General features: G+C 39.4%; 1 protein-coding gene across 2 annotated transcripts in view; it reads right to left on the bottom strand.

Moving 5' to 3' along the window:
- The window catches only part of KCNAB1 (potassium voltage-gated channel subfamily A regulatory beta subunit 1), a 487064-nt gene that overhangs the window by 360722 nt on the left and 98357 nt on the right, over positions 1–27985 (bottom strand). The window contains exon 1 of one of the 2 annotated variants that reach the window (XM_054480675.2): positions 26608–27068. The exons of the other annotated variant lie outside the window; for it this stretch is intronic. Coding sequence (XP_054336650.1) covers positions 26608–26849 — 242 coding nt within the window. The 5' untranslated portion in view covers positions 26850–27068. Of the gene's footprint in view, positions 1–26607; positions 27069–27985 lie in introns of those variants that run through there. 2 annotated transcript variants of the gene reach the window in all.

Here is a 27985-nt window from a genome sequence, read left to right as displayed (position 1 = left end):
ATTGTAGGTATCAACCACAGCAGTAGCCGGAATGCCAATAATTGCAGTTGCTGTTTTCTCTATGACTTCATAAAACCGTAAGAATAGGTAAAGCCACATTTTCAGGGAAATGTTGCACTTAGCAAAAAAAAAAAAAAAAAAAACGATTCCTTAGGAAGGGAAACCCACGACAATTGGCCCCGCAGGCCCCATAGGAACAAATTGTTCAATTGATCCTAATTCCTCTCTTCATCCCAATTTGGAGAAGAGATTCAGCTGGTCAGAAAACACAATGTGCTTGGCCCCAGGAGAAACAGGAAGCTGGGAAGCCTTCTGAGCCCAGAGAAAAGCCAGTCTCAAGATGAGTAGCCTTGGGCAGTAGAGGGAAAAAGGGCCTCTTTGGGAATATGATTGATCAGGGCACTGTACTGAAAATGAACTTTGAACAGAAACTGAAAGAACAGAAACTGTATTAGTCCATTTTCACACTGCTATGAAGAACTACCTCAAACTGGGTCATTTATTTAAAAAATGAGGTTTAATTGACTCATAGTTCTGCATGGCTGGGGAGGCTGCAGGAAACATACAATCATGGCCAAAGGCGAAGGGAAAGCAAGCACATCTTATCACGGCGGAGCAGGAGAGAAAGAGAGTAAGCGGGGAAAGCACCACATACTTTCATACCGTCCGATCCCATGAGAACTCTATCACGAGACAGCACTAGAGGGATGGTGCTGACCATTAGAAACCACTCCCATGATCCAATCACCTCCCAGAATGCTCCACCTTCAACATGTGGGGACTACAATTCCACATGAGATATGGGTGGGGACAAAGAGCCAAACCATGTTAAAGACCAAACAGAAATACCTAGATAGCCCATAAGGCAAGAACGGCTCAAGAAGGGAAATCCAAAGAGAACAAGAACAAAAACTGTTCTCTCAGTCATTCCTGACTAAATTTCTTGTCAGTTCCTTCCTGAGGAGGGTCCAAACATCACTGTTGAATATAATTAGGTTTAAAATCACTGCATAACATTGCATATGGTTTCCATTATACAGATTGAGCTCAAGCATTTCAACTCATTATTTTGCCATTTTCCTAAGGTCTTCAGCATAATAACCCCTGTAGATAAAGATATTGAGACTAAATGAGCTTTATTTGTCATTTGTTGCACTCAAGATTCTGACTGTGAGGGAGAGCTTATCAGGGAAATATTCCTTTAAAAATGTTGCTTTTGGGAACTTATTTATGTCTTAGGATACTATTAGATACAAGTGGATAATATGAAGATTTCTTAAGTGTAAAAAAAATCAATTTAACAGTAAATTACAATAATAAATCATATAAAAATATTTCATATGATATAGCATCAAAGTGTTCATAGAAAATTATTCCTTGCCTTATTTCTACTGGAAAAGAAATTACAGCTGAAAGAATATCTTCATCAGAGTCATGGAGGCAAGAAGTGATTCTTTCAACAAGATTTTTAGAGAAATGTGAAAGAAGTAACAGAAGTCCCTGGATGACTAAGAAACTGATCTGAGAACTTTTGTTTATCTGCCTTCCATTTCTCAGTACAAATTTCTTTGGAGCAAATGTCTACATTAGAGATCAAGTTTTTGGTAATTCTGCTATCCTAAAAAGAAAACATCTCGCTGTTTTCTTGAGCTGATTTCTCAACAGCATCACTAGATTCATGAGCACATTGATGTTACAAAAAGCAAATGTACTTCAAAAATTCCATTATTCAGTACATTTTGATGTATCCATGTTGTATTGCTTAACATATAATAGGCACCAAATTTATATTCACTTGTTGAATGAATACATGGATTTTTAGTAGATATGGTAAGTACTGTGCAAGACTCTGTGAAAAATATTTAGATGAATAAAATAATAATCACTATGTATTAGAGACTCTAAGATATACTTTTTTATATTTTCACATTTCTAAACTGGAATGTTTCTTACAGTCTTTTAAATTTTTAAAATTTTAAAACAGTATTCTTATTGTTGTCTTTTTAAATGATAATAGGCAGTGTGTCTCTTTCTTAACAGTACACAAATTAATGGTGCACCACACAATTGATAGTATCTTTGGTTTGATAGATACTTTATATGCTGTATAGCTAACAGAGAACATGGTTTTTACACATTTAGGACTTACTTTTTTTGGGGGGGTGCGGGGTGGGACAGAATCTCACTTTCTTACCCAGGCTGGAGTGCAGTGGCATGATCTTAGCTCACTGCAACCTCTGCATCCCGGGTTCATGCTATCCTCCCACCTCAGTCTCCTAAGTAGCTGGGACTACAGGTGTGCACCACCACAGCTGGCTAATTTTGGTATTTTTTGAAGAGACAGAGTTTCACCATGTTGCCCAGGCTGGTCTCTAACTCCTGAGTTTGAGCAATCCATCCACCTCAGCCTCCCAAGGTGCTGGGATTATAGGCATAAGCCACCATGCCCAGCCAGGACTTTCAAACATATAAGAAAGTATAGAGAGCATTCTGTCCAACCCCTCTCATTTAATAGATACCAAAAATGAGATCCTAAGAGGCTGTGCCCCAAATAACTCAGCTGCTCCATGGAAATGCTAGAACTAAAGCACAGTTTTTCTGACTCTTAGCTGAATACCCCACACCATATCACCTTATACTACAAAAATCTTATAATTCAATCTCAATCTCCACTTATTTTTGTTGTTGTTGTTGTTGTTAAAAAGTTTGTTGAAACTGGCTGTTTCGTTTTCAATAAACGTTATATTTTATACATGTCAATGAGTTTTTCTTCAAAGTAAGCACCTTTAAAAATGATATTTTTATTCTATTGATGTTGTCATAGCATAAAACACCCTTGGGGTTTGTTTTAGGTCATCTTCAGAGAAAGCTTATCTGTTAAAAAAGAAACCCAATGTTCTTGCTTAAAACAGTAGCACTGTTGCTTCCCAGAGGTTATTTCAGAAATTTCCAGAAGTGATTTGATCATAACAATAACTGTATTGCCACTGTCATGTAGTGGGTGTGGCTTGGGGACCAGTTCATGCCTCATAACTGTAGATGGAATCCCCTCCTTTTCCATTCCCTGCTCCTTCAGCCCTTGCAAGAAGTCTCACACGCCACCGTCTGATAGCCATGCCAGCCCACACATCCACACCCTCAAGCTTGGCCACCTGTGGTCTGGGGCATTGTCCACTCTTAGAGGAAGAGATCTAAAGAGGCTGTGTAAGTCATTCAGTGAGGGAATACCAGGATTCTGGGCATGTAGAGATGGTGGTACAGAAAGGGGATGCAGATAGCTGGGCACATCCCTGGGGTCCCATAGACTCTGTCTTGTTGGGGCCAGGGTAGGGTGCTGGACTTCTAGAGCAGTACTGGTCAGGGATGGAGACTTGTTGCCCTTCAGGGACAGTCTAGCACAACCAAGAGGTGCCCATGTCCAGGATGACTTCAAATGTCCTGCCACACTAAACCGCTATAAACATAAACCGGTTCCTACAAATCCTAAAAAGCCTTCGCAAAACGTTACATGAAAAGCCCAATCATCTACGAGAATTTTATTAGAAGGGGAGATGCTTAAATGGAATACAATCCCTTATCATAAAATTGTTGACCAATTTATTCACTCCATACATTCTACCAATTCCACTAGACATTTAGTTGAAACAGTCTGTACAATAGTGCAATTACCACAAAAGCAAAGAGAATGTTTGCAAACAGCTAACAAATGAAATCTGGAAATGCTTTAAAAGATTTAAACCCATATAAGAAGCACAAGGATCTTGCTGATTTTCATGAATAAGGACTGTTTTAAAGTATACCATATATTGCCTCCCTGTGTGTGTGTGTATATATATATATTTTTTAATTTGTCTAGCACAATGATAAAAATAACATGTTTACATTTATTTTGGGATTGCGTGTTCAATCTTAATTTGTTAGTATCTCTCTAGTACTGCTACACAGTTTCTTTATAGCTCCTTATATTACTGTTTGTTTTCAAATGCATCCTTTGCTCCCCTGTTCCTTTTCAAAGATAAGATTTCTAGAGCCTTTTTATGTACTAAAAACTGAGTGTGTGCCTCCACAGACCTTGGGACTTTCAGAAAAGAGAGATGTGCTGCCTCATCTCTGCCTCATGCCCATGGCATGACACTGAGAATTATTTTCAACACTACACTTAACAGTAAAGCCCAGCATATCATCTGAGACATTAGTCTTTCTCCTTACTTCTGCTGTTTATCGTGGCATATTACTTTCCCTTAAGTAAGGCCATTTCTCTCTTTCTCTTGTAATATACAAATGTTCGCTGAACATCTGAATATGGAAAAAATGAGGGGCCCAAGCTCCAGCCAGAAATCAGGTGATTCACACGCCACAGTTTCCAACATCGCAAAGGCTTTCTTTTGCACATGAGCACAGCCTTAGAATCCCATATACACCTTCCAGGAACTACTCTGTGATCCAACAAGAAGGGAGAGGTGCCCTTGTGAGAACACAGTAAACAAGTCCCCAATTTAAGGAGATTCAAAATGGTGAGAATTAATCATTTACATTTGAAAAGTGAGAACTAATTATTTACATTGAAAAGAAAAACCAGGAGAGCTCAGAAGAACAAAAGCGAATAAAGCCACAATATAGATAAAATGTTAAAGATAAATACAAATAAAAACATTAACTATAACAAAACATTATTTGCTTAGAAGAGAAAGGCAAATGTAATATATAAAAGATCTGTAAGCAAATTAAGGCGTTGATCAATGGAGTAAAACTTCATGCTATCTTTTATTAGTTAGGGGTATTGACTCAATACATGAAACACAGTAATGCTGATTGTGGAGACTGCTCCCTTCTTCAGTCTCCTCTGCTTTGTTCATCTAAGCTCTGCCTCCCTCTTCTCTCAAATTGCCAGACTGAGCACAGAGCAAGACCTTTGGTGCAGGTCTGCAAACTGCACATCCACTGACCACACACAATATCACAGGCCTGAGTCCATCAGTTAGCAGCAAATTCACCACTCCGTTTCTGTTTATAGTCCAGTTTAGAGTATAATGCTCTACTCACTTATTTGCCTTCATTAGGATCTTCTTTCAACATCAAAAGCGTTTTAGACATCATCCCCAGTAACAAAAATGTAAACAGCAGTACAGCTTTTCAATTCTTCCTATTTAAGCACTTGCAATCCATTTCTATTCTGAATGCAAGTAAAATTTATTTTCCCTTTTGCTGGGCTAACTACAAAAAGAGATGGAGTGTCTTAAAATAAAGCACAATGGTATAAAAAGAAGAGAAAGTTTTAATGAGAAACATATTGTGAAAAGAGTCCTGAGCCCTAGATCTCCATCACTGGTACTGAGGCCTGGACCAGGCTAAATAACATCTTTTTCAATTTGGACAGGGAAAACACCCAAACTGACAAAATCCAGCATGTTTTTCTCCCTGAACAAACATCATAATTCCTTCATGGATCTTGTGTTACATTCGCCTTTCTTCTGGGAAAATAAATAGCTGATGCACCAGGCATCACACTATTTGCCAGGAAAACAAAATGAATAAGAATATGGTCTCTCCCTGCAGGCAGCTTCAAGTCTAGTGAAAGAGATGGTCATGTACACAAATAATTTAAAAACAGGGGCATGTAGGAAGGAATGAAGCCAATGGGACACTGATGGAAAAATGATCAATTCTTCTCAAGAGAGCGGCCTCATTTGTAACATCTAAGCCTTCTCTGTTTGTATACAGAATGATGTGAGGATCAAATGGGGTATAATATATTGCGAAAGCACTGTGAAAGGTATAATGCTCTCTTATTCTCTCAAGCATTCACCTTACATTTTCTGCCTCTCTTATTTAGTCACATCTAAACTATAAAGTTAGGCAAACCATCAACAGGCAGAGGGGAGGAGGGAGGCCAAGTCATTCTTCATATTACTCAGATTAATTCACTGTATTTATGTAATTGATTCTGAAAGGCACCACTCCCTGTAGCCAGTGGGTTAAGAAACAGAACTGAGAAAGATAGTATGCAAGACTTTGCAGTCTTGATGCCTAGCATTAACTCTTGCACATTAGTATGCACCAGCATCCAACTCCTCAGTTGGAAGACAGGATAAAAAGCAATGAATTACCTTGTAGATCATCAAGGTTGTATCCACACTAAATGAATCTTCATGCCATGGCATCCGTGCAACATTTGGACTTGATTTATAATTCTGTACAAAGTTTGCCATTGCCACAAAGGGTAATGAATTAACAAGATAAAAGTTGACTTGAAGTGCTTCTTCATCTGTGTTTACAGCCAGCAAAAGGTTATGGCTGGAAATGAATCAACAAGAATAAAGACAAAATTCATATATCTCTTATCGTAAGATTCAGCTGGTGCCAGGAATACGCTCATTGCAGAAATTTAATCACCAAGACCAAGATGCTTCTCAGTAACTTGAACAACAGCTGAATATACAGAAGAGCATACATCAAAATGTTTTTTGGTGAGGTACGTACTGACATCTTTTCCATAACTGAGTTTTATTTACAAGTTACTAACTCAACTGCACTGCCAGGTAGTAATCTGATTCTTATTGATCATAACTCCTACACATTTACCGTGAGGTTGACACTGGGTAACAACCAGAGGTCCCACTATCTGGCATGACTCAAGGTAAGGGGACTATGTGGCAGTTTTTAAGTGCCGTAGCTCACTTGAAAACCTAAAAAAAATTCCATAAAACAAAGACAACCTTAAGGATGTTGAATCTGAGATTTTTGCCTTGAGTTGTATTTTATAATCCCCATCTCTTTTATTGTATGATAAGGCTGTTTTATATCTGCATGGCCCAGCACAGTAGCCACTAGCCTCATATGGGTATTGAGCACTTGAAATATGGGTAATGCCACTGAGGAACTGAATTTTTAATTTACTGTTATGTTAATTTAAATTAGCTACACGTGACTAGTGACTACCATATAGGATAGCATAGTGCGAATCTTACTTTCAAATACTGTTCGGTAAACCACACCTAAACTTGAGTTTTAAAAGCAATTTTCTAAGCTACCTAATTATAATTCCTCTGCAATTAGTTACGGACTTCAGAGCACCGAAGTTTTGTGAATTATATAATTGGCTTTGTGAAATGGTTTCCCTTGCTTTTCTGATCTTATTTTTGTCCAAAACAAGTGTCAAGTCAATGAGGATTTTTGCTTCCTTCGGTGTAAATTTGAAGCAGCTAATCAAATGAAGGAGGTAAAGAGTGGTTTTCATGCATTTGGAGCCAGCAGGGTGGGCAGATTTCTCCCCAGGCTGTCCCAGGGTCAAGCTCTTTGGTGTTTGTTTTTTTTAAAACCAAAGGTAAGAGTTACTGAAGATGTCATGATGCTGGCTGGCAAATCGCCTCACTTTGAGTCATCAGCAGAAATTATCTGAAGGAATTTCACAGACATCACAGGTCTATGAGAGATGTTAGCAATTACCTTATCCTTTTTAAGCAAGAGACTCCATGTCTCAATAACATCTGTGATTCTCTCCAACCTCAAGATACAGCTGAACATACAATGAAAATAAGACAACTGTTCTCTCAAGACCATCAGGAGTAAGGAGACTGACGGCAACTGATTAATGGAAGGTTCTGTTTCGAGACGTAGTTAGTCCTAACTTGTGTCTAGCTTAATATTTTCTACATAGCAGGTGGTCAAATACCTAAAATGGGAAGAAACATCAGATTCACATAATGCACAAAAATAAACAGGTATAGTGATATTGCTACCATTTTCTCTGTCTTCCTTGCTAAAAATTAAAAAAAAAATCCAGTATAAATATGTCCTAAATACTCTTTCTATTCAATTTGGCCATGGGCAATGTTTAGAAAGCCATTCTATGATTTCAAGTATGAAAGCACTTCAGATGTGAGTTCTTCAAAGGCTGTTATGTGCCCAACCCTAAAAAACAGGCATCCCACGCACAGTGTTCTAAATGTTTATTCTAAAGTCTTGTGAATTCTTAGAATGCTTTCAATATCGAGCCCAAAAAATTCAAAACCCTGTCATATTTAAGAATGTTATGTGAGTAGTTTTCGGTTTTGGTTTTGTTTTTAACATAAGCAAAACATGCTATTATGGATAAAAATTAAGATGCCTTGTCAATCATTCTTCATTCATTTTCATCTGAGTTCACATGCATCAGTATTTTGTAGACAATACTATTATGTAAACATACTATTATGGATAAAAATTAAAATCCCTTATCAATAATTCTTCATTCATTTTCATCTGAGCTCACATACATAAGTATTTTGTAGACAAGTCAACAACCAGTTATTTTATGTAAAGTGTAAAGTCGCAATACTTTGTTTATGTGGACCAGCCTTCACAGATTATGCAGAAACCCGTATGTGGGTAGAATTAAAATATTTTAAAAATATATAGACAGTTATCTATATTCAAAAAGAAAATATGAACGAAACTGAATTACTAGTTAGATCCAAAATCAGCATGAAATGGAGTGAGGAAGAGTGAGGGGAAACTCCCTGTCAGCTGAGCTTATCACAAATGTCAGATAACTACATTCTTCTTGAAATCAGTCCTCTGGAGGGTTGGGGGCTGGATGGGAGTGGTTTGTGTGTGTGAACAAATTCTTCCATCTTTCAGTTAGTTCATCAATAAAAGGGGTCATTAAAATCATTCTGAAACAAGAAAAACAAACGTGGTAAAGACCACAGGATTTTTAAAAGGAAGTACACGGTGAATGACGAGGCAGGGAGGTGATGCAGTTGATCCACAGGATTTGGTGAGCACCCCCAGGGGCCAGGCCTACCCCCACTGGGACCTTTAATACCTCTTAAAGGGCAGACACAGACAGCCTTGGAGGAAAGTTTTGCGCTGCTTAAAAGTAAAGGATTTGAGGTTACTCTCAGTTAATAAATTGTAGTGAAGAGATAATTGCCTCAGAAATGGAGTGGTTTAGGGAGTTGCTTTAAAGTCAGAAAAGAAAGAAAAGATTTTCTAGTTCAAGGGCTCTCTGAGATTTCCTTTCATGTGAATGAGAATAAGAGGATGATTTAAGTGATTCTGTAGAAGCATTTTAAAGACACAAGAGCCAAAAGCAGCTACAGCTGCTGCAAAGTACTGCCCTTCTGCCTCCTTCCTTCATGCCACAATGACTACCTCCGGGCCTAATTAGATCAATGAGCATTTTCCCTTCTAGACAACCTCTTAATGTATGTGTGAAAATGAAAGCCAGAATGCAGCGAACAAAGCTATGCAGAACACATCCTGCTAATTTAACTTCCCCAATGTCTCTCGATCCATGCTTTCCATTCTACTGCTGTTACTCGTCTTCAAGCTCTCTCACCTAGATTATTCAAATCACTTCCTATCAGTTTCCTATGCACAGATCTTCCAGAAATACCTTTTTTGGAAGGCAGTTTGATCTTGTCACTTCTTACCTAAGAATCCTTCAACAGTTTTTCATGGTCAGCTTCTAAGACCTCCACTGATCTCTTTCTTCCCTGCCTCTTAACCTCATCTTCTAACACTCTCTTCGCCAAAAGGGTTGAGGGGTGGGGTGAGAGCAAGGAGAAAAAGGAGGAGGAGGAGGAGGAGGAGATGGAGAAGAGTGGCTACCTGCTCCTGAGCTCCTACTATATTATGTGTTTTATAGTTGTTCTATTATTTAAACTTCTCCAAACCCTACGGGATAGGTATTGTTATTTCTACTTCTGATGCAAACAAGTCAATGTTCAGAAAGGATATTTAAATTGTATAGTCACTCACCTAGCAAGACTTAAAACAAGCATTTAGTGCAGATCTGCCTGTCTCTAAAACTTGTGCTTATTACCATCGCCTTGGTTCCCTACCTCTTGGGCCTTCAAACATGCTGTTTCCTCTACATCAAATTCTCTTCTAGTCTTAGGCCACTTGTTGAACTCTTATCCATCCTTCAAAACCCTGTGAATGATTTTCTGCCTCTAAGAAGTCATCCCTGACTATCAAGAGAGCATTCATCACTTGCTCTACTATGTTATGACTGTGTTTTTAAAAGCAATATTATATGTATTATGCCAGACTCTAACTATCTGGTTGTCATGGCTCTTTCTTCTGCTGGACTGCTCTTAGAATTTCTTTAGAGAAGGAACTATGTCTTTCACTGTTGTAAACTCAGTGATATTGCCCAGGGCACACCCACAGCTGGTGCTCAGTGAATCTTGTTGATTTGAACAATTCTATTGTGCAGAGAGAAAACTGGTGGATCAAAAGCCTTTGATTAAACTCTTAACTAGGGTAGCAAACCATCTATGTGACTGTTAGCAGGTGGCTTAACTTCTTCAAGCCTCAGAAAACTTATTTGTAAAATTAGTTAGTAGAATGGGGTATGCAAAATTATTCCTAATATCTCCTCAGATTCTAAAATTCTGTGCACTTAGTCTTCGCATACAAAGAACATATGTGGAGGGGGCACTGCCATAATCAAATGCAAAATGAAATGTGGCACTTGTATAATTGTACTTACTGAAGAGTTGATGGAACTTAATGGTATTTATTGGAACAATGGGCAAGGGGAGGCTACCCGCCTTATAAATAAAATACTTTATGAGTTTTTAATGTGTTCCTTATTAAAAATGCATTACTTTCCATGCTAAATTAAATATCATTTAAAGCCAGTTTCTCTTCTTACTTTTAGTTAGATAAGATAAGATTTCTGCTCATTTTAGTCATGTGACTAAGCAGCACAAACCACTTGGGACATAGACTAATAGAGGAAAATATTCCCCTACCTCTAAAAAGTCAGAGTTTTAGAGCAAGAAGAGAGCTAAGAATAAGACTCAAAGCTCAAGAAATAGAAACAACACGCAACTAGGTAGCATAGAGTAGTGTCATTCCCAATTTCCAGATGACTGGCCACCTGGAATCTTCACTACCATGAGTTTACCACCACATTAGCTCATCTACATCTGTGCCCTCCAGACTCAATTATTAGAGGGGGTGGTGGACATATGTAGGTTGCCTCTCCATAAACTACTCCCCTCTTCTCCCACCAAGAGTATTCTGAGTCTTCATTCTCAGAGGGGCAGCTTAGGAGGGGTTGAGCACAGAAGCTACAGAAGTCATTCAGCTTCTCCCATCTCCCAGATAAGGTCAGTGGTTCAGAGATGAACAATGAACCCAATCAAAACTAAAGAATCATAAGCCAGAGCTTCTGGGAAATGAAAGGTGCCTTTGCTTTTTCTTTCTGGGAGTGAATGAGGTAGGGTGTAATCCTGAGAGTTGTCAGTCACAGGCCACATTGCAGATGAGAGGAAGGCTTGAAGCTGCCACAGACCCACCATGTGGAGCTGAGAGTGAAGCCATTATCCAGAAAGAAAGTCCATAGATGCAGAGAGAAAGAAACAGAGTCCTGTCCACATTGTTTGCATCTTAAATCTGAAATTTTTCCCTACCTCTGGACTCTTCAGTTGGATGAGCCAGTAAGTTTCCTTTATTATATAAGCCAGTTTGTGTTAGGTCTTCTGTTACTTGCAAAAAAACAAGTCATATCTGATAAAAAAAAAATAGTCTATATGATCCAAGGTTATCTGTAAAATAGAAGCACTTTGATAGAATGCATTTCAGTGTCTTGTTTACATGAGAGCCCAAATTTTTCTCCGGGTTAATTTCAGTGCAAGAGTATTTATTTGTAAACCTCAGTTGAGATGTGACTAACGAATCCCAATACTTGTTTTGGTTTTAGATCTGAGCTATCTCACTTTATCTCAAAAAGAACTTCAAAACCATATATCTTAAATTCTTAAAATCTAATAGAATTGATGTTAAATTTTATTTTAATTACATTTTTTGGCCCTTTTATTTATTTATTTATTTATTGAGACGGAGTTTTGCTCTGTCGCCCAGGCCGGACTGCAGTGGCGCTCTCTCTGCTCACTGCAAGCTCCGCCTCCCGGGTTCACGCCATTCTCCTGCCTCAGCCTCCCAAGTAGCTGGGACTACAGGTGCCCGCCACCGCACCCGGCTAATTTTTTTTGTATTTTTAGTAGAGACGGGGTTTCACCGTGTTAGCCAAGATGGTCTCGATCTCCCAACCTCGTGATCCGCCTGCCTCGGCCTCCCAAAGTGCTGGGATTACAGGCGGCCCTTTTATTATAGTAATACACATGCATTTGGAATAGAGGAGAGGGAAAAAAATAATCTACCTTTCTAATGCCTAAAAATAACAACTGCTAATATTTGTGTGTTTTTCATCCTGTTCTTTTTGTTGTGACTTTTATAATTTAATGGTATCCATTTTCACTGTTAAGCATAATATCTATGTATTTTGACTGAAAAATTGAACTGTGGGTCAATATAAAAGATTTAATTGATGTGGAACATTCTACACATGCATACGCATACAAACCTCAAGCAAATAGAATTCCTGAATAAAATATAACAAAATTAATTTAAATGCAAGTTTATAACCTATAAAGGGACATGTCCAGTTGTCAAAACAAAGGGAGCACTATAGTTTAAAATATACAGTAGAAAAAGAGCACAATGTCTTTCTATTCTCAATCAGGGGGCAGAGATGCTGTTTCATGAGACAAACATAGATAACTTATGAGTATTATTTTTAATAATCCAGCTTTATAAGCATCATCATTTGTGGAAAACCTTTCTGTATTCTGCTCATAGATAGGGCCAATTTCTTATGATTTTTTTCTATATGTTCATAAGTAGGAAATTCAGAGATGCTGCTCAATGGATGGTAGTCAGAGTTCTGTTAAGTAGGAGTTTGGAATTAAATTTTAAAATGTTCCTACATGCATATATGGGTCTTTGCTTTCTCCTGTCAAGCTAAGTGCTGTGTATAAAGTAAGATACATTTTTCTCTCTGCTCTTATAAATAGTGGTCTCCATGTTCCTACATCCAATGGTCTCTCTCAGTCCTCATCTTACTTGACCTAGCAGTAGTATTGAACATAGTTGATCTTTCTCTCTTTTATTTGATCCTGACACCCCACTACCTTGTTTCTCTCCTGCCTTTCTACACACTCATTCTCAGTCTCCATTGCTGGTTCCTCTTCATCTCTCCTACCTCCTCACATTGGAGAGCCTAGGCTGTAGTCCTGGGGCTTTTGTTATAATCTCTCTCTACATTTACTTGCTTATCTCATGGCTTTATGTTCTCACAATATACTGATGGCTCCAAGATTTATATATTTATATTTATATTTTGAGCATGAATCTCCAGTCCATACCACTCCCATGAACTTCAAACTTTTATCAACTTGACCCTGTTCTCTAATAGGCATTTAGACCCAACCTGTCTAAAAACTGAGTTCCTACTCTTCTTCCCTCCAGATCCACTCCCCTGAAATCTTTCTCATCTAATTTAAGGGCAACTTGTTGGTCCCAATTGCCTGGGCTGAGAAGCTTAAAGTCATCTTTAAGTATTCCTTTTATTGCATACCATATCCATTTATTTTTCAAATCCTCCTGATGCTACTTTTATAACAGATCCAGAATCCAACTACTTCTCACCATTTCCATTCGGTTTAAGCTGCTGTTACCTCCTTCCTGGGCAATTATGGTAACTTCTTAACCAGTAACCCTACTTCTACTTTTCAGCCTATTTTCCAACTTAGCATTCAGACAATCCTTTTAAAAAATAATTCAAATCATGTCACACCCTTGATCAGTATTCACAAAAGCTTCCATTTCACTCAGACTAGAAGCCACCACCTTTAAAATGGCCTACACATTTTTGTACAATGTGGCTATTGTGCAGTAAAGAATTAATCTTGCCCAAAGAAAAATCTAGCTCCTTGCCCCCAACTCCTGGGAGTTAACCTCTAAGCCCTTGGAATGCCCTACCCAATAAAAATGTCTTTGTTTATCTGGGGGCCTAAGGCCCTATGAGATGGTCTAGGCTAAGTATTTAATTTGTGGTGGGAGTCTTGGGCCACAGTGTATCAGCCTGAACTCCAGAGGAACCAGAGACTAAGGTCAAACAGGTAGTCAGCTGTGTCTACATGGCCAAACCCAAATAAAAACTCTGGACACCAAGGTTCAGGTAAGCTTCCCAGTTCCTGAGGGAAATAAGCACTATCCACACAACTCCACTGGGAGAGGACAATTGGAAGCTCCATTCCTGGTTCTCCTGGACCCAACCCTAGGTACTTCTTCCTGATGCTAATTTTAATCTGTATCTTTTTGCTGTAATAAACCACGACCATGAGCATAATGACTCTGCTGAGTTCTGTGAGTCCTTCTAGTGAATCACTGAACCTGAGAGCATTCTTGAGGACCTCCTGAACTTTCAATTCTCCCCTTTACCTCCTTGACATCACTTCTTACTATTCTACCACTCATTCACTCTGCCCTTGACACACTGGCTGTTTTTGTTTCTTTCTACAGACTTTCACACTGGGCTTTTGCACATACTGTTCCTTCTGTCTATAATACTCTTTCCCCAGAAACTTCAATGATTGTCATTTCTACCTCCTTCAGGTACTTATTCAAATGCTGTCTTCTCAGTGAGGCCTTCCTTGGCTACATTATTTAAAATTGCAACTGCTCCCTGGCACACATACTCATCCTCCTCCTGTGCTTTGTGTTTCTCCAGAGAATTTATCCTTCTAAAGTATTATAAATTTTATTTATTTATTTTTGTTCATTAACTGGCACATCCCCACTAGAATTAAATCCTTTAAAAAGCAGAGAACTTAGCCTAGGTGTTCACTGCTGTATCTCCAATGCCTGGAATTGTGCATAACTCAAGGTGAGCACTCAATGGAGAGCTGCTGGATGAATCTGTGTGAGAGGTGGTGGCGGGGCAGGGGGAATAGGTAGATGGTTCAGTAAAAATAGATAGTGTACCAAAAACAGCAAGGCTTGACTAGTGGTCATACAAAATAGTTTTGTAAAGAGTGTCACCAATGTATCATATAATATGTATTAGTAAATTTGGCTGCATGAACCTGTTTTTCCATCTTGTATAAGAATATGTTTTGGATTATCCAACAATTTAAATGAGACAGTCACGAGACATATTAGGGAAAATATTTAACCCATACAGGATCCAGAACCTAAGAAGTGGTGAACATTAGGTCAGAAATGGAAGGCCCTTGGAGAGGTACCTGTGAAGAAGGGGCAGAAAGAAGATAGCTGGATTCTTTTCACTGTAATGAGTCTCACCCAGGCTCCTGCAGGTAACCAACCCTCTGAAGTAGAAACGCATGACCCTTCCACTGCCATTGCCCAGTCCCAGCAGCACTGACTACCTTTGCTGAGTCAAATGGGCCAGGGTCTTGCAGAAGTGGTAGAGTAGGGCAGACTTAAGGAAGAAAACCCACGGATCTGATGATACCACCAAGGACCAGCCTGCAACTATTAATTACCAGTGAAAGAGTGTTTCAGTTATAGGTCAAATAGTTGATGGGAAAGTCTGATCTATACCAAGAACAAGAAGTCTAACCAGAACCCATACTCACCCACAATTACTGAATAGACAGAAAATCCTCTAGTGCATTTATCTAGGAGGATGAGTCAGCTAGGAATCCCAACAGGTAAGCTAGCTTTCCACACTTGTCCCCCATCATTTGGAAGATGACAACTGGCTGTTACAATGAGATGATGACCCCTCCTGTAATAAGATGGAAATGCGAAATGAGGAAAAGAGTAAACTTAAAGAGGACTTGCCAGTGGAACTGAGGGACAACTGGCAGAAAGGGAAAGAAGAGCTAGCTGGTGGTAAGAGGAGTGGAGAAGGAGAGGCCCATGGCTCTGTAATATGAGTGTGTTAGACATCTGCACTACTTCTGGTGATCTTAGTCAGACTGTAATCAGCTAAACCTCCCTCAGAAAGCACTACCTCTAAGTGGAAACAGGAATTCACACTGAGTGAAAGCAACGAGTGTCTCATTCTGGTCAAGGTAACTCAAGGCCCCACTATGAATAGGGCTGGGCAGCAACACACAGAGAACTTTTTTGGAGGAAAGTACAGTGAGAAAGCTATGTTACTTAGAGTTTTCCAGATAAACACAACTAACAGGAGATGGATAAATTGATAGATAAATGGATAGATAGGGATTGACTGATTAATTGATTGATTGTAAGGAACTAGACCATGCAACTGTGGAGGCTGAGAACTCCCAAGAATAGCAGTTGGCAAGCTGGAGATGCAAGCGAGCCAATAGTGTAATTCTGATCCAAATCTGAAGGCCTGAGAATCAGGAGGGTCAATGGTGTAAGTTTGGACCCAAAAGCCGGAAGGCTCAAGACTTGACTCAAAAAGAGCTGATGTTTCAGTTCAACTCTGAAAGCAGAAATAGACCGATGTCTCAGATCCAACAATCAGGCAGAAGGAATACCCTCCTATTTGTGAGAAGTCAGCAGGTCAGCGTTTTTGTTCAACTTCAAATGACTCAATGACGCCCATCCACAGTGGGGAGGGCAGTCTGCTTTACTCAGTCCACCAATTCCAATGTTAATTTCAAGCGAAAACACCTTCACAGATACACACAGAATAATGTTTGACCAAATGTCTGGGCGCCCTGTGGCCCAGTCAAACTGACACAAAATTAACCATCACAAACTTAATGAATGATTGAAATAAATGAGCAAATTAAGGTTAAACAAAATGGATATCTCAGGAGAAACAAACATACAGTGGGCTATGTCATGATGAGTATGATATGGTCGCCTCAAAGCATCTTAAATTCCAAGATTTAAGGACCTATTTCCTACGAGAATAATGTCATCCTCAAGTACCACTCTCTCAAATAAGGACACTTGGGTTTTTGGTAAAGAGAGAAAGTTAGGAAGTGAGTGCTGGGGAGACTATGGATCCTGGTGAAGTGGTGCCCTGTGCCTGATATCCAGCAGCTTGTCCTCCAGTGAACATTGAAGGTTTATTTGTTAGACTCCTGCTTAATAATTTATTTATTCAGCAAATATTTATTGAGCTCTACACTAGATGTCAGATTCTGGGAATGCAGTAATTAACTATACAGATAAAATCCCTGCCCTTTTGGAATTCACATTCCAGTGAGAGAGACAGACAATACAGAAATAAACAAATAAGTGTGCCAAAAGGAAAAACAGAGGTAGAGGAAGAAAGTGCTAGCACGGAATGTTACAAAGAAGTTACAACGAGAGTTAACCTTTTGGGAAGTTATGTATAAAGGTGCCCATCTTATACAATGGTCATCTCTGGAAGTAATCATAGCTGTGTTTTGAAACCATAACCAGCTTCTAGATGCATGTATTGTCACTATGCACTGAGTTATAGAGTGCCGTAAAATTCCAAAAGCAGGGTGAATCACTGACCTGTTACAAACCCTTCAAATGCTAAACGGAGAGCTTGGATACTTAATAAGCTGCACATTTTACACCCACACTCTACAATTGTCAGAGCTTCTATCTTGTCTGCCTTAGCAAATTAAGAGGAATATCATGAAGGAGAAAATGACAGAAGACAATTGGGTCAAAATCCATTGTCTAAAAATGTTCCATCTAGCCTACTGAGAACTGCATCTTTCTGGAAGCTCCCATCCCTCCCACAGTGGGTTCACCAGAAGCTAACGCCAGAATCCATACTCCCGTCGCTCTGAATCCAGCTGGTATCAGGCCTCTCCTTTGGCTGCCGCTTCAGCCTCTTAGGATGGTTTCCTAACCCAGTTCATTTATGGGCACCTGACTTAGGGGCTGGACAATCCTGAGGTAACCATGTCTGTGGTCCATCAGTGCTCAGAGGGCCTTACCTCTCTTAACGCCTGGTGACTCTCTTTTAACACACCTACCACTAACACTCACCCCTCAGGAGATGTGCTGAGCACAGGGACACAGGACTCAGGGGATGTGCTGAGCACAGGGACCGGATTTATGTAGGCTGATAAGGTCAGTAGGCCTATGAGATCCCTCAGCTTTGGGCCTAAAGTTCCAGAAGAAAATGTGGTAGCCCTCGTTGGGTAGCTGTGGGAGACACAGTCGTTGGCAGGGATATGGTAACAATATCCAGGAGACCTTCCTGCAGGCATAACAATTGTGTGGCACCACAGCGCCACCTCCCATCCCAAGGCAGACTTGCAATTAGTCATAGTCTTTCCTTTGACCTCCTTCCTATACTAAAATTAATTTCTCCTGAACTGTTCCAGATTGAAGGAGACCTAAAAGACATGACAACAAAATATTGCCATCCAATATTGATCCTGTACAACTGGAGTAAAAAAATGCCACAAAGAGCATTATTGTGTCAGCTGACAAAATTAGAATACAATGGTAGATTAAAATATCATATTTATGTAAATTTTACCAAAGTTGTTACTTGTATTGGAGATAAGAAAATATCATAACTATTAAGAGATATTGAGGACTAAAAAGCCATGATGTGTGCAACTTAGTTTTAAAAAGCTTGGAAAAATAAATGGGGAGGTGGGTTGTAAGGAGTGAGCATGTGAGAGCATGAACAAAAGTTAAAGCAAATGAGGCAAAATGTTAACAATATGTTAAGGAATAAATAGCCCAGATGTGTTCTTTATGTTATTTTTACAACTTTTCCTTATGTTTGAAATTATTTTCTGATAAAAATTTTAAAATAGTTCTGGCCTTAAGTACTAGACAGTTTGTCTAAAAATAACTCCTTTACTACCTGTACTCCCATCATTAGGGATTCATTTCTTTGGATGATATATTTTGCAGACACTCTATTAAAAAGCATCTATATTTTAAAACTTAGGGAGAACTGGTTGGTAACTAGATAAGGAGAGGAAGAGGAATCACTGGATGGGAGCCACTTGCATCCAGTGTGGAGAGGTGACACGTGATAAGTGAAAACAAACAGTGGGTACAGAGGAGGGCCATCTCCTAACTTGGTGGTGAGCCAGGTCCGCAAGACCATGGTTCTGAGAGCATTGACAGGCTTTGATATGGCCTTTTCCCGTGCAGTCCAGATAGCACACACGTTCCAGATTCACTACGTCTGCTCCATCTTAACTGTGCAACAAGGTGCCTGCACCTGAGGTGGGGCTGACACCAACAGAATATTCTCTGAAAGATGGTAGGGGATGAGATGTCTACTTTTCCTTTCTTCACCAGCCATGCCCAGAGATCTGTGGTGTAGCTCAGAACCCCCTACGCTAGAAAACTCCCAGACATAGAAAATTTGCTCTATAAAATATCTAACTGGGTTAGGTTATAATAACATAGGCTTGCTATGGAATCAAGGCTTCTCAGAACCTTAGGAATATGCTGGTCTTACCTTTTTAATTTTTTTCTCACTATATAAAATTTCCCATTACAATCAAGGTAAATACATAGATTCAAATTTAAGTTCGAGTCTAGGACTGTCTGAATAGTTTCCTGCTAGAAGCATTTCAGGGAACAGAAGAGCTTCCTTTTCTTTATGAAACAGCACATCTTAGTGGCACTCAAAGGCACTGCAGGGAAATTCAGGAATTGTTTTTCTCTTGGGTGAAAACATCTTTGGCCTACAGTTACTCCTCGGTCAGGAAAATCAGATTTCAAAATGGTCACTTTTTTTCAGATGAAACCGCTGTCAACAACTTGTATATAAGAAAGCATGAATCCCTGTAACCCAGTATTGTTCTCAAGCCCTGAATTTCCAGTATTTTCGTCATGCTGTATAAACAAAGCAACTTTTATCCTGGAAAACCCCAAGTGGAAATTTCAAAACAGATTGAATATCTGCCCCTCTCAACAATATTTCAAACCCAAGCAGCATTCATCTCTCACTCTTGCTTAAATTCTAAGCATTTTCTATCTAAACTGACACTTTCCAAACATACTTATTTTAGAATTTCTATTCCATTCAATAGGAAATAACACGTTCTGTTTGTTTTGAATAAGCCCCTTTCACTACGCCTCCTCGGCCCTTCACCAGCAGCCTATTCAGGTTTCAAGTCATCACATACGTCCTGAGCCCGAGCCATCTTGGTGTCATCTACTTTCCTCCAGAAATACTGGTGCAAGGAGAAAAACAGCCAGAGAGCTCATAGCAAATTAGCACAGGCCCGGAGACTTACCAAATTAGGTCATCTAAAATAAATCATGTGGACATTTTTTAATACAACCCCCTGCATGAGTAGCATTTTTCTAGGCTATTGATTTTCACAGTCACAGCCCTAGCTATTAATACTTTTCAAGCAGGTCTGAGTGTGCCAAGTGTCTCATGAAAAGGGCAGGTCACAAGAACACATGATGAAAGGGTGTTTTTGGTGGGGTTTGGAGGGTCCTGGGAGGATGACAGTAAGTGCAATTTAGGAACAAATATAATTTTCAACTTCCACATATGTCAACCCTGTAATACAATGAAAAGGAGAAAGGGCAAGAGGGATAGTCTTTCCTGGGTGTCCACTATATGCCTCTTTGAGTGGATGGTGTTACCCTTTGAAGTAGGGTTTTTCAGCTTCATTTTGTAGATAAGGAAGCAGGGGATGAGAGGAGGGAGGAAGCTTGTCTTTAAATCCTTCTGCTAAAACATCATGTTTGCACTGTGACAGAACCCACAGAAAGGGGTTCAGGTGAAAAATTGTTCCTACTTATCTTTGGAGTCTTCATTTAATGATCAATGAAAACTCTCATTTATGCCTTCAAATTCTCTGCCCTGACATCTTTGAGAAAAGCTGGTAGCTGAGTGAGGTTTCTCTCTAGTTTTCCTTCCCCTTTTTTTCAATTCCATCCCTCCTGCTTCTATGGATAGTCCATAGCAAGGTACCATGCTCGGATACTCGAGCTTTTCTGTTGATCTAGCCTAGAAGCTTCCTTCCTATTTTCTCTTGTTTTAGGTCAGGCTTGGACTATGTCCTGTTTCCTTCTTGGTCTACCATCTAGTAGCTTAGATTAGCGTGGCCACCACTCAGCAAGCACACTTCCCTTTTAACAGAAGTCTCTGAGAACTGATGTCTCCAGTCTAGGGAGATCTTCGGACACTGGGGCAAGCTGATGGGAGAGACACTGCAAGCTGGTGGAAGTTTCAGTCCTTTTCATTTCATTCTGGCTCAAATATTTTTGTTCTAGGCACAATGCCAGGCACTGGAAATGCAGCGGTTTATAAAAGATACCTTCGTATTACATCGTTTGAAGAGTTATTTATTCCCACACTTCCTGAGGCCAAGCTGATTAAATAGGAGCCCATGTGTGAGATAAAAAGAAAGAAAAACAAACACTTTCTGAGTAGATCCTAATAGCAACAGCAAAAAAAAAAAAAAAAAAAAGAAAAAGAAAAGAAAAGAAAAAGCAAGTGAGGAAAGGAGGGTGATGTGTTCAGAACTGGGCAATATTCAATTTTAGGTGTTTTCTGTCCCTCTATCCTTTATAGATAGACACACACTTCTTTTTGGAAATGCCAAAGATGCCTAAGTGATAGATTCCTAGGACTGGTTAAAAAGGAGCTTGGAGCAAGGAAACGCTTAGGTTCCCACTCTAGCAGGCAGTGAGCCAAGCACTTTCACATATGTGACTATGGATTTCTTACAATGCCACTGTGAAATAAGTTAAATTAGGCCCATTTTACAGATACGGAAGCTGAGGCTTAACAAGATTAAGTAGCATATTGTACCTAAGATACAGGAGAAAAGATGGGGCTAGAGCACTATTAGTAGAGAAAATGAAAGTTCCTACTTGCTCTTTGGTTTCTCTCTTTCCCAGCTTCTGAATGGATGCACCTCAATCAAGCAACAAGTATGTACCCAGCACTTTCTAAGTGCAAAGGCATTGAAGAAGTATAAAATATTATAAGTTTTAGTCCTCATCCTCAAGGTCATGATGCACAATTTTGATAATAAGATACACACACACAGAAATAACTAACAATCTATATCCTATATAGAGAAAAGACTGGTGGTCAATGCTGTAGGGGCAGAAGGAGACCCTGTGGGTTGGGGTTACCTAGGCAAGTGGGATGTGTAAGAATATTCCAGGTAGGAAAAGTAACGATGAGTAGAGACTCAATGATTCTGGCAGAAAGTGGAGGGTAAGCATGCAAAGCAGCAGGACTGAGCAGGTCACAAAGCACAATAACGGGGAGCCTGGAAAAGTAGACAGAGCAGGGCGGTGAATATGGCTGGATCTGCAGTATCTCCAGGGTGCGGTGTGTGTTTGTATGTGCGTGCACGCATGTGTGTGTGTGTGTGTCTTGGCACGTGGTGGGATGGAGGTTGGGGAGCTGGGAATAAATATGAAAAGCTTGAAGAAAGCACTGGAGTGAGACCCAAGAGACAGGGGTTCTAGTCCTAGCTTTGTTGCTAGCTAGATGTGCAACTTCAGGCTAGACACTCAACATCTCTGAGCCTCAATTTTCTTCAGCTGTAAGACCAGAAATTGGAGCAGATTATCCTTAAGGCCCATCCCAAGTTAAGAATTCCAAGAGTTTCTCTACTTTTCCCTTTCTTCTTTTATCGCCTTCTCCCTGCCATCAGCTCAAGGCTTTAGAAAATTTTATCCTTGATTGGCAAATAACACTTATTTTTCCAGAAACAATTGTTTCATTCCACAAACCTGGACAAGCCCTGTCATTCTTAAAGAAAGAAAAAAAAAAGAAATCTGTGTTTTTGTTATTGGAAAATTCTTAAAGCACAGCCCAAAGTGGCCAATGTGGTTTCTATTTAACCAATGTCACTTTTTTCCATTATGCACCTATTTGTCTTTACTGAGTTACTATTTAATGTGATAGTAATATTAGGGGCTCCATAGGAAAGATCCTCTAGGAACCTTACTGCTGTGTTTGCTATAAGGATATTGCAAGGATATTATTCATTACACAAAGAAGAACCTCAAAAGGAACTTCTCTCTGATTTACAGATCAGGAAGAGGTGTGCCATTATGGAGCAACTGGCTTGTCTCTAACTCAAGGACCCTGTAACTTTGTAAAGGGCTCAGTTTCCCTCTTCACAATTTAATGCTGCTGGAAAGCACAGAGCCAAATCCAGGTCTAATTCTTCCAACACACTGGCTTATACACAGCTTGCTCCCTCACCCCCGGCTCTCTGTTCCCTTCCTGCTCTTTTGGTCTTTCTTGGCTCTGTTTTTTCCATCTTCTTTATAATTTATTTTTATCTTTCTCAATTATATGCATTTGCGTTCCTTAAATACCTCTGGAAACAAAAAGGTTTAAAAATAAATAAATACAAACAAGTAAATAAATAACCTGAGCAACTGAAGGCCTTGCTTTCTAAAGCAGGGGTCAGCAAACTATGGCCTGCTGAACAAACCCAGCCTGCCACCTGTTTTTGTATGGCCCACAAGCTAAGAATGATTTTTACATTTTTAGTGGTTTGGAGGAAAAAATAAGATTTGTGATATGCAAAAACTGTATAAAATTCAAATTTCCGTGTCCATAAATAAAATTTCATTGGAACATGGCTGTGCCCACTCATTTGCATATCATCAATAGCCACATTCACCCTACATAGCAGAGGTCAGTAGATGTAACAGAGGCAGATACGAACCTGGAGCATGAAATGTTTGCTATCTAGCCTTTTACAGGAAAAGTGTTGTCCTTGGATTAGAGCTTCATTTTATATCTGTTTAAGTTTCTCCTGCCAATGTTAGTATCATAAGATTGCTTCAAAGCTAGGTATTTGCTACATCCTAACTCAGTCTAGATATTTTTGGTGTTTTTCTCATAAAACTACTCCTCAGTGTATTTTAACCTTGACTCAGGCTCATGTTTACTGTCTGGCTTAGAGTTCAGTGCTATGTAATAAAGACAATTAATTTTCAGCCTCTTAGAAGTAAATTGAAGACCCTCTTAGGTAACCATTTTATAGTCACTGATAAAATGAATTTTAAAACTTCTATTTTTGTGAGATTTCTAAGCCAACAGAAGGATCTACACAGCAACTTGGCACTTTCTACACCACATTCAATGTCCTCCAGTTTCTTTTCAATTGATGCATGTGTTTGCATATTTACTTATTTTTTTTCTCCTCCTGGTCAACCTTAGTTAGAAATAAAACGAAGTCTCCATGGAAACACAACATAATGCTCTCTCACAGATGATCGAGGGACCCAAGCAGCTGATATTGGGCTAAAGTCTGCAATGGCGTCTGACCAAATTCGGAATGGAAAACAGCTTACCCGGCTCTTCCAGACCTCTCAGAATTCTAAAGCTGAGCATGGAAACCTACACAGATTGTGAACTACTGTGGGTTGTCTTATTCTTTTTTTTTCCTTTTGAGAATATTCTCTTATCCCTTTATATGCTTCACCTAAAGGGTTTCAATCCCTCCCCCACTTAGACTGATGGACAGACACTACAGAGTAAGTGGGAAGAAAACCTCCATTCCCAGTGAGCACCTACTGTATTAGGCATTTCTATGTCATGACTGGCCCAATGTCACACAGTTCTAAAACAGGCAGAGCTTGAATTTGAACTCTGGTCTGTTTAACTTCAATGCCCATTTTCTTTCAACTTTACAAGAAAAAAGAAAATAGAAAAAACAAGGCTTAACAGAGGTTTTTTTTTAACATAGCCATGGTCCCCTGCCCACCCTCTTTTTCCTGAGGGGGAAAAAATCATAATAAAGAAGTAAGAATATGAAAGTCAGCTTCTCTCTTAACCCCAACTATGTTTATAAGAAATCAAGGTCTAAAGCTAAGTTGGGGAGGAACCAAGAGAACCCTGGTTCTCTTTCCTAAAAATCCTTTCCAAATGGTTGCAGGAGAATGTCTTAAATAAGAGTAGTAAGCGAGTGTCTTAAAGGGAGAATAAACAGAGCACTAAGGACATTGGGGAGTGGGTAACGGAGAAATGTGTCAGGAAGATGTGTCAGAGCACAAGCTCATCATAATTTAGAGCCCTGGCTATTTCTTAGGGTTAATGATCAATTAAACTGTGCTTTTCTCCCCTCAAATTATTCAGGAGCAACATTCCCCTAAGTCCCATTTCTTACTAGGGTGTGATATGGTAGCATACATCCTTGTCCAAGGCATCTCCAAGGTAACAGAGCCTTACCCACCAAGGCATCATGAAGAGTCGCCCCAAACCTATGTGGAATATGGAATCCACATAGATGTCTCAGAAGAGGCTGGGGGATGACTGCTCCCCTCAAGCAGGTGGGCTCCAAGCTCCCACCTTTAGCTGAGGCAGCTTTGCTTTCACCTGTCTGAAGAACGTGTTCCTCTACTTCATAATCCTTTGAAAAACACTTTCCTAGAACATACCTTCACCTGAACATTGGCACACAGCACAGATCTGTAATTGTTATTTAAACTAGACTTTTGAGAGAGAAAGGTATGCCCTCTGAAGGTTTATGTAACAATTCATGGTAATACCACCTATGACAAAGTAATACATGGTAATACTCCTATGACAAAGACATGGAGGCAGACTTTTTTAAAAGTGAAACGGTCCATCTTCCCCTTCGCCCAATCTGTGTTCACATCACCATCACTACCACCACTGAGGGGCGAGGAAACACGGAGAAGAGAGAACGTGGGGGGATAGAGAAGTAGGCTCCTTCCGGTGACAGACAGATTCAGAAAGAAACAGCAGCATCTCCTCCTCATCCATCCCTCCTCATTCCATGAGCTACCATGAAAAGGTGAGCTCCCCTTCTAAAGCAGGATGTGGTAGGCTGTCCTATCCTCCTTATAAATTGAGAAGAGTTCATTTCTTTTCTGCACAAGCCTTTTATTACATAGAGTCTGTGTAAAATACTTTGCTCTCCAGAGAGGAGCCATATCATTGCAAATTGCTTTATGAATATAATTAGCTGATAAATTAGAACAGCAGCTACTACACTGAAATAGACCTTCCCTTCAGATTATGGAAAAATGAAATCACTGGGGACATCTTGTGCATGAAAAACAATCTTATGCTGTACAGAAGTTTTGATTTGAGCTAGGACAACTGTTCTTACAATTGCTAAATTGTTTTTTCAGTTTTCAGTACCCTTGTCCTTCTGAATAGCTTTTACTCAGCTTCTGGGCTATTTAAAACTCCAGGCGTAGGTAAAGGAAGCACTTGTGCAGGAGCAATAATTGCTCTGAAAAGGAAAGATTCTTCCCATTGCAGAGCAACTTATAAAGATTACACATCCAACCCTATACCAGGAAAACATTTCTCCTTTTTGTTAATCTTTCATAAAATAAATAATGGTATTGGAAGTTTAGTGTACAACCAGTAATTTATCTTGGGCAACATTGATTTTAAAAATAAATAAATAAATAAAGTGCTGTCATTTCAAGGAGAACTTGAACTACTTTATTAGCTATTAGTACAGACCACATGAATCAAGTTTAGAAGAAAATAAGTCTTGAATCCCAGGCAGCATTAAAAAAAAAAAATTCTACTCTTAACTTATAAATTCTCTTTCCCTTAAGAAGAATGGAGTCCCCATTCTTCATTTTGACCTGCTAAATCACCTCCCTACTCAGAGCCAAAGATACTTCTTCTGGCAGCACATGGTTAGGAGTTTCCACAGGTGAACTTGACTGTCTTTTGTGTAACCCTCTGAGGAAAGAGAACGCTTAAAGCTAAAAACAACAACAACAACAAGGCAACCCAAGAAAAGGGCTCACTGCATTTTTCTTTCTTTTTCTTATAGGGTTTTGTCTTGCTATTTCAGTCCTTATTTCTTTAATAACAACCTTTGACATCAGTGCAGTGCCCTGGTTGGATGACTTTGCAATCAGCAGTACCTGTATGCCATGCCCGTCTCTGCTCTGGTGGTTTCCTGCAACGAAATTCCATGAACACGTAGAAACTTTTCCAGATATTTCTGTTCGGCTGCTCCACTGGGCCTCACAGGTTTGCAGGCTGCCTGAGGCTGAGTCTTGGTCACTGCTAGGTGCCATCTACATTTTAGAGCCGATTCACTGCATTTTGGCAGACCCAGCTTGGGGCTAGGGATGTCTGCGCAGGCAGGTTTATACAGATGCATGTTTCGAAAACCCAAGGAAGCAAAGCTAATTGCACGGTGCTTAGCTTTAAGACTCACTGTATCTTGCTGTGAATATTGGGTTATCTGGCTTCAGTATGTCCCTCAAAAGGATTAGCTTGTTTTCTTTAGATCTCTCTTATCATTTTTGTAGGCGAGCAGGCTCCTAAGTTCCCAACAGAGCTGTTGGTTGTGTGTCCCTGCCCAGGCCTGTGCATAAGGAGCCTTTTGGTGGCCAATCACTTTTCTCATCCCTTTAAAGTATGCAGAGTCAAACGTAAGCAACTATGTATTGGCCCTGGGGAAAAAAAATATGGGAACTTTTTCCCATGTCTTTCTATTTAGGTAAAAGGAAATATTTTGGTGGGATCTGGGCCAATCTGTTTTTTTAAGGACCATAAAGCCTTAGGGATGATTCATGAGTATGTAATGAGACTTCTCTAAATTATTAAATATTTTGTAATCAAATAATTTTTTATACTAGTGGAATGATTAATTTGGGTGAAAGGTCCATTAACCTCTTTCAGATGTTGCTGTCAAATGATAGAAAAATATCAACAAGTGGTTGTAAAAGGCAAAGGGTCCACACAAATATGGCTAATTATTTTTGACAAATGTGAAGAGCAAATCTGTGGAGGAAGAATAGCTTTTCCACCAAATGGTGCTGGAGCAACTGGATATCCATAAGCGAGGCAAAGCAGAACAGCAACAAACAAAAATAAATGAACCATTGACCTAAACCTCATCTTTATACAAAAATCAACTCAAAATTGATCATGGATTTAAATGTAAAATGTAAAACTATAAACTTGTAGGTAAAAACAGGAGAAAATCCTCAGAACCTAGAGTTAAGTGAAGAATTATTAGACTTGACACCAAAAGCACAATCCATAAAAGGAAAAACTCATAAATTAGATTTCATCATTAACAACTTTTGCTCTATGAAATACCACCGGAAGGGGATTTTAAAAAGCAAATTACAGACTGGGAGAAAATATTTGCAAACCACATATCTGACAAAAGACTTATATCTAGAACATACAAAGAACTCTCCAAACTCAACAATAAAAACATAAACAAGCTAATTGGTAAACAGGCAAAAGATATGAACAAACATTTCACTGCAGAGGATATACAGA

Source organism: Pongo pygmaeus, chromosome 2 (genome assembly GCF_028885625.2).
Source record: "Pongo pygmaeus isolate AG05252 chromosome 2, NHGRI_mPonPyg2-v2.0_pri, whole genome shotgun sequence".
In the NCBI taxonomy this organism is placed as follows: Eukaryota; Metazoa; Chordata; class Mammalia; order Primates; family Hominidae; genus Pongo; species Pongo pygmaeus.
This window is presented reverse-complemented; position numbering and strand designations above follow the sequence as displayed.